At 35.6% G+C, this 7,939-nt stretch overlaps 1 protein-coding gene across 1 annotated transcript; it reads left to right on the forward strand.

The window, feature by feature from the left end:
* The first annotated feature begins 477 nt into the window (after positions 1 to 477).
* On the forward strand, positions 478 to 7,415 carry LOC104543355 (peptidyl-glycine alpha-amidating monooxygenase-like). Its single transcript, XM_010187950.1, has 5 exons — positions 478 to 603; positions 1,978 to 2,031; positions 4,247 to 4,450; positions 6,016 to 6,072; positions 6,598 to 7,415. Exons 1-5 carry the CDS (start codon positions 513 to 515, stop codon positions 6,777 to 6,779), a joined length of 588 nt encoding a protein of 195 aa, XP_010186252.1. The 5' UTR covers positions 478 to 512; the 3' UTR covers positions 6,780 to 7,415.
* Positions 7,416 to 7,939: the final 524 nt, after the last annotated feature.

Below are 7,939 nucleotides of genomic sequence, written 5' to 3' on the forward strand. Positions count from 1 at the left end.
ACAGTATTGTACATTAAAATTATATTTTTAAAAATGTTTCCACACTAAAGAATGAATGTTAAGATTACCATTTCTAGGTAACACATACTCTGTTATTTGCTGCCTGGTTTTAAATTATATTAGAGAGAGTGATTTTTTCCTGAGTATAGCAAACAGCTGTGTTGCATACAAACTCTGACAAAAACTAAATATGTGGGTTCAAATCAAGATTAATGATTTTTTAAATATAAATTCTCAGAATAAAATTGGATGCAAGAATATAAATACTATCAATATAAAAAATGTTTAGCATTAATACATTGAATAATAACCATGTTATCCCCAGAGAAAGCAAACATACAACAGGTATACAATTCCTCTCCCTTCATTCACATTAGGCCTTCACACTAGGTCCTGCTACATTTTCCAGTCTAAGGACTATGACTAGTCTCAAGTTCAGGGTTAAGGAGGCCTCATGAATGTGTAGACACTTAAGAGTAATATGTGACTTCTTGTCTTAACAGAGCTTTGAGATGCCACATGATGTTGTTGCTTCAGAAGATAAAACAATATTTATTGGAGATGTTCATGCCAGAGCAGTGTGGAAGTTTGCATCCACAGAAAGTATGTTCTTTTTGTTCTTAATGCCACACCTTCATGTTTTGGATCTTCAGATAATTGCCACTTACCTGGTACCACTGGCCAAGAACCTGGTGGCTTAGTGACAATGATTTAAGTACATTACAAGCTCTGCCTGCAGAAGTTGTGTGCTACTGCTCAGTTTTCATTAAAAGGCCACTCTTCAGCATCACTGCATGTTCTGTCAAAGGAGAGTCCTGAGCGCATGAGTTAGTTTGTCGCAGGAGGAATCAAAATGTGTTTGCCTGGTAGATCTATCCCTTCTCATGTCAGTACCTGCTTAAACAAAAGCATGACTCTTTAGCATTTCAGTTATTTTAATGTATTGTTTGCTGACCAGTCAGCGGCTTCCTTTGAGGTTATCATGTAGGAAACTCCCAGAGGCTGAATTAAAAACACAAGTTAACTTAAAGTTTATATTTATTTATTTGGATTATTTATCTTGAGAAAATGAATCTAGTATTATTTAACATCCTATTTCTGTGAAGTGGAAACACTTCCCAGTTTTAATCTAGTAATCCCCCAGCCAAGTGGCCTGACTTCAGGGAGAGGGACCTGATCAGTCAGATATCAATTTAGTAGGATTCAGAGATCAGATATTTTACAGTAATAAAAATACAATCCACTGTTACATTATTTTGGATATAAAAAATGTATGAGAGTGATAAAGCTTCAGACTTCAGGGTTTTAGTCAAACAGTAAGAGTCTGCTGTTACAAATGAACTTCTGACTAAGCCAGTTATTCCATATTTGTCTGTTCATAATTCATGGAGTTTCCTTTGAGGCATCTGATATCAGCTGCTATTAATAACTGGAAACTGGACCAGATAAATTATAATTCTGACTGGATATGTCTGTTTCTGCTTATAGTAACCTGAACAAGAACACTTCTAGGCTTTTATTCAAAGTAACATGAGAACAAAAAAATAATAGAATTATTCATCACTTACAGGTTAGATGAGGGAAGTCCTTGTATATAATTTTCTTCTTAGCTTTTGCTGCGGTATAAACCTGCAGTTGTTAAGGAGCCCTAATTCATCCAGCCTTTATTCAATTGTGATTTTGATTGTAATTAATAGTTTTATTTTGGTGGGAACCTTTATGCGTGCCCATAAAATATCTCTGTGGCATGAGAGTTAATAATTGCAAACAACCTTCATGAATCAAGGTCTTTTCTTTTTTTCCCATGGTGTTGTGAGCTATTGAATGGTTTATATTGACTCTCCTTGGTGAAGTTCAGATACTGATGGTATTGTTTACTGTAGGACTGTACTATACATTTGAGAAAGCTGGCAGGAAAATGTCACTGAGTGTCTTTCTGAAATGTCAGTTGTGCTGAAGAATAATTTTGTTTTACAGAAATGGAACATCGGTCAGTTAAAAAGGCTGGTATTGAGGTACAGGAAATAAAAGGTTAGTCTGATTCGTAATGGAACAAGTATTTTCACATACGCTAGGACTGCTTCTGCCAAGTTGGAGGGAAGGATGCTAGCTAGTTTCACTGTTCTTTATTTCACCATCGTTTCATACGGATAGAATGAGCTGGCTAGAAAACATGTTGTAAGAGTGTTAATTAGTAGACACTGTTTTACAGTCAATCTAAACATTTCCTTTTCAGTGATGACAAGTGCTCCACAGACACCAAGATAAAAATTTAACTAGTGGATTAATTCTGTACCACCATCTGGTATGGTCCAGATTGGTATCTGTGTCAGCTCCCTTAGATGCAGAAATAGCTCTGAAATATGACTGTGATAGCACCCTTCCCCCTGCTCTACAACCCTCAACCATCAAAAAGCAGTTATTTGAAGTGACAATTGGTTTATCTTTCTGCATAGTCTTTCAGTGCAAATCCTTGTCAGTCACATCATATGACAGTGAAAAAAAAATCCAACAACCAAAAAAACCATATAGAAATTTAATATAAGAAGATAAATAAATACATGTAGAGAAGTTTGAAAGGGGTAAAATAGCAATTCAGGAAGATTAAAAGTAATTTTAACCATTTGTATTCTGTTACATAGGTCTTCTGTGTTGAAGAGTTCATTTCCCTTTCAGAAAAACAGTACCAGGCTATGGGGAGGCCTTCATAAGATGTTCAAATGTTCTTCAGTGTTTTTCTTTGGTTGAATTCAGAGCTTGTGTGGTTTCCTTTAGCCATGTATATGCAGACAGAGAAAAATACCAAAAGATTCAAACTGCCAATTGCAAGCATATAGGATAAGGTAGAATAAAGGAGACTGACATTATGAAACAAGGGAATCTTTATTGTAAAAACTGTTATCCTTCTATTTTATCTCTGTTGGTACCTCAGCCCTCCTGAAGCACTCAAAAGGGAAGTGTTGACATTCCAACATCCATGGTACAAACCTAGGGATATATTAATGCATTTCCACTTTCTATAATAGGATAGCATACTAGCTGACATTTCTAATATAAAGATAAAAATGCAATTGTATCACCAAGGTAAGAAACAGTTTTTAACAATTTCTAAAACTGCTTTGGGTACATAAACTGATATTTACATCTTTCAACTCCACTTGATGTAAACAGATAGCCAGTGCACTTTGTGTCATCCTCTGCTCAATAAGTGGACACGAGTGGCCTGCACTTTCGCAGCCTCCTGCTGATAGACTGTTACTACTGATTGCACTGCTGTGAAGTCTGGGAAAATAATTGAAGAGCCATATCTTTGCCCAGAGGTGGGCAGAATGGTGGAGGGAGATTGCTCTTGGCTGCAACTACAACTACTACTTGAACCAACAGCACGTTATCATTATATTAGTGATAACAATGACATTGTTGTTAGCACTGTGTTATTGTTAAGTGTAAACTGAATATTTTGATACTCTTCCAGAACAGAATATCATTCTAAGTTTGTTACAGAGTCAAAACTGAGTTGATTCAAAGTGTGTTTCTGATGCAGCTGCTTCTTAAGACATGCAGTTAAGTCAGACTTCATATAGCTAGGTGGTTTTACTCATTAAAAGTTAGCACAAAGCATGTGGTTCTTTATACACAGAAAACAGCATAGAGGATTTTATTTAAATTGTTTTTCTCCTTGTAGGTGGAGAGAGGTAACAAATTAGTCAGGAATGACTGGATGCACTTTTCAAAAGCTCTCCAGATTCACAGAGCCAAAGGTCTTTCATGGGATATAGCAGTTTTGAAAAATTAACCCTTCATCACAAGCTAATTAAAAAGAACTTTAAATGCTTTCCTTTTTGTTCATGATAATACAGCATAGACTGGATTTCTGTATTTCTTGTGGAAGTGTTTTTATCAAAAGTAGATACTTAATTGATATTACATCATATGCCTATTTGCAAAAGAAGATCTTTTGGGGATTTTCTATATTTTAAATGATACTTGTTAAGACTAAACTCTGACACCTCTCCTTTCCCCCTTCAAGAAAAGGGGAGGGAATCTTTGCTAGTGAGTGATATTCAGACTCTCTCTGCCTTACATTTGCAATAACATCAGCAAGAGGTAAAAGTGTCTCCATAAATGTTTGTCTTTTGTGTCCTTGTCACTCAATAGTTCAGGTATTCTAGATTGTTCTTTAATGCCTTTTTTTGTGTTGCTTGATGAATATGTATTACATACTGAAATTGTCTTCTTTTTAAAGAATCAGAAACACTTGTGGAAGCCAGATTGAAAAACAACCCGGAATCAACAGATCCTCTAAATAAGCAGGAAAAACAACATTTGGTTCGACAGGCCAGCACTGGAGTTTCCTTTGTTCTTATTACAACTCTTCTAATTATCCCTGTTGTTGTCCTGCTGGCAATTTTAGTATTTATTCAGTGGAGGAAGACAACTGTCTATGGAGGTAACCATGAGTAACTCTAGAGAATGGGCTTTTATTACTCCAGTTCAAAACGCCAAACACTGAGGGATGAGGGCATGAAGAGAGAGTCTTACTGTCCCTTTACCCTCCTGAACAGTTACTGTGGTGCTCCATGCAAACTAAGAATCAGTGTGCACACACCAACTGCATCCCCTTATGCCTTTAATGTTACATCTCAACCCAACACCTTTTCAGAACATTAATCTGAAAACTTTAATTGGTGTCAAGCCAAAAATTAGTATCTCAGAAATGACTAGAATATATTCATGCCATCATCTAGAATACATAAATTTTCATACTCTGAGCATAGTTTGATTTTCACTTTTAGATCTTTAAATTGTTGAGAACAAAAGACTTTATGGGTATTTATAAAGGCATAAACAAAATAACAGATAATATTTACAAGATATTATATATTATTGTTGAGCTTTAATTGGTACTTAGAATGCTAGGCTTGATGAGGCTCTGAGCAACCTGATCTAGTAACATTGTCCCTGCTTACTGCAGGGGGTTGGACTAGATGATCTTTAAAGGTCCCTTCCAACCCAATACATTCTGTGATTCTGATGATATAAGAACATTATTTTTGAGAAACTGGTAGACTGCAGTAGGTCATTACACTTGTTATTTTATATGGTATACATAGTTATATCAAGATATTCTCATCAAGAGCATAAAATGTACATGGAATAGACAAGTAACAGTTCTGCCACTGGCTAGGACATACTATTACAGAGTAGGTGATTCAGTGATCTAATACTGTTTTGTGACTGAATTGGATGTATTTTATTTGATGATTTCAGTGTGCAGCTTCCTGACTGTGTTCAAACATGTTTACCACATCAAATGTGCCAACACTATAGACTACTGCAGTACTGCCATTAATGGATATGGTCTATCCAGAGATAGACCTTTCTTTTCGATTCAGACAGTGCTTGAATTTAGTGTGTTGAAGAGCATGATACAGTTGCATTGGTAGTAAACTTCCACAGATTTATGGAAATTGAGTAATATATAGGAAGAGACAGTCATGGAATTTAATTTTTCTTCAGATGAAGGATGGAAAGAGGTACAAGGGAGGAGAAAACAATTTGTGAGGTGGGAGAGAAAGTTCCTCCAAAATACCTGAAGAAATTCACACATCACTGTGTTCCAGAAAGCCAGTCTTCTCTGAAGGGAACCTATACCATTTCAAATGTATTTTGCACTGTGTTGGAATGTAGTTGTGGACAAGGATCTTGTCCTTCCTATAAACTCTTCACAGTAATATAAGTGAACAGCTGAGGGAATTAAATTCTTAGAAATAACTTACGTGCGAATCCTCTGAATGGCTGAATTGGCATAAACTGAACATCCATCGTATCATAATTTTGTTAGGAATTGTTAATTTCTCCATAATTAAGAAGCTGAAAAGTATCAGGTTTGATTGTTAGAGTTGCTAATCAATTTGTTGAATGTCTGTGCTTTGTATTGGAAAATGAAGCTAATTATTTAATAATAGAATATTATTTTGTGGCTTATTTTTTTAAATGTACCTTATTTTTCAGCTGATGGCGAACACAAACTTGATTCAAGTTCAGGCAGAATTTTAGGCAGACTTAGGGGTAAGTCTAAGTCACTGAAGATCTTTTAAGAATGCAGTAATTGAAGGTATTTTCCTGTATTTACTTCTAACTGAGTAACAGATTTGAGAGGAAGGACTGGGGGCAAACCTCAGGTGTTTTGTGGGAATGTCTTTTACAACAGCTTTCATCCCTCATTATCTGTCCTCTGAAGAGGATATGTCACTACCAATGGGAGAGTAGCTATGATAATGTAATGTAATAATCTGTGGATCTGGTGAATGAAAGACTTCAAGACTAAGGGCAAACTGGTGGGAGCACAAATAGCCTGCATAGAGACTTAAAGAAAGAATGAATGCTGAAAAAAATTGTTTGAAACTTCTAGTTGAAAGATGAATTTCCTTTCTCTTTCATAAGCTAAACTTAGCTTTTGTAGCTCACGTGCTGATCTTTAAAACTCAAATGACACGTAAAATAATCTTCACTGCACTGTTGAATGAGTAGATAGATTTTTATTCCCTGCCCTACAGTAAAGCAAACCTTAAAACAAGCCTTTCCTTTCCACAGGAAAAAGTGGTGGTGGCCTTAACCTTGGGAACTTCTTTGCAAGTCACAAAGGCTACAGCCGAAAAGGGTTTGACCGACTGAGCACTGAAGGAAGTGATCAAGAAAAAGATGAAGATGATGGCACAGATTCAGAGGAAGAGTGTTCAGTGCCTACACCCCCACCAGCACCTTCGTCATCCTGAAAACAGCCTTTGAGTTCTCCATTACATGATTCAACCCAGAATGTCAGATTCCATTTCCCTTAAGCACGATTAAAATTTTGTGTATTTAATTGTACACTGTACTAGTCTGTGTGGGGCTGTAAACTGTTTCCTTTAATTTTTGTTTGGCTTTAGTTCTGTTTTTTAAGTGGATGAGTGTATGGAAGTTCCATATCAGTGCCATTGTTTTTTATGTGAACATCTAAATAAAGCAAAGTCTTCTAAGTGCAGCACTGATTTAAAGCAGTAGTATATTCTCATCTGAATTTGGGGATCTTGTAAATAAGTAAGTCTTACTATCTGCTTCAAAATGTTTTTCCCATAATTATTCAGTTGCCAATTTCTGTTTTGTGCCTTTCCTCTTCAATGTCCTTAACCTGTTGCAGTACAGAGAAAATGCAGTGCCACAAGACAATGAAGCTGCTAAATCTTCTTCTATTTTTTTAAAATCACTAACATTATATTGCATTGAAGGAAAGAAAAATGTCTCTATTTAATTTTTTTTCTTTTTCCTAACTTGATGTATTTCTGGGATGTTTTATATTTAGATGGTATCACTGTTAGAACACTATTTTCAGAAGCTGAATGTAATTTGTGTAATAAAGTATTCGCAGAGCATTAGCTGTCAGAGTGTACTTTGGAATTTTTGCGTACTTTTATATTTTTTGTATACAACTTTTGCAAAAGTTACACTGACCACTTAATACAGTAAAAATTTTAACATCTTCTACCAGCAGAAAAAAAAGTGCTCTTTTGTATGGAAGCTGGAAAAATATTTTGCAATGTCACAAGGAGCTTTTTTAAAAACTAATAATTAACATACATGTACAAAAGTCAGGCTTAAACATTTAAAGAGGAATTCTACTTGTAAAATAAAACTGCAGGGTATTTAATAAAACAGAGACATGGCTAATAGGAAACCTGTGTCTCAAATTAAATATGCAAATTAGTCAGGGTAGGCATCTAATACTATTTGATTTGTGGTACTCATTTTCTTGTTTCTCCACACTTTCTTTTTCATTCATACAGCAGTAGTCCTCAGTCCCATAATGAGCACACTCATTGAACAGGAGACTTGCAGAAGACCTGCTATATAATTATCCTGGCTATATGAGTGTGGCAGATGCACCCACCCTACTAAA

Source organism: Mesitornis unicolor, unplaced genomic scaffold (genome assembly GCF_000695765.1).
Source record: "Mesitornis unicolor isolate BGI_N332 unplaced genomic scaffold, ASM69576v1 Scaffold48860, whole genome shotgun sequence".
Taxonomy (NCBI): Eukaryota; Metazoa; Chordata; class Aves; order Mesitornithiformes; family Mesitornithidae; genus Mesitornis; species Mesitornis unicolor.

Bases quoted from the DNA above. Each gene is read 5' to 3' on its own strand.
- LOC104543355 (XM_010187950.1), top strand. From the start codon at position 513: ATGCCACATGATGTTGTTGCTTCAGAAGATAAAACAATATTTATTGGA. The intron at 604-1,977 runs GTATGTTCTTTT...TTTGTTTTACAG, and splicing joins GAAGTTTGCATCCACAGAAA to AAATGGAACATCGGTCAGTT. The intron at 4,451-6,015 runs GTAACCATGAGT...CTTATTTTTCAG, and splicing joins GAAGACAACTGTCTATGGAG to CTGATGGCGAACACAAACTT.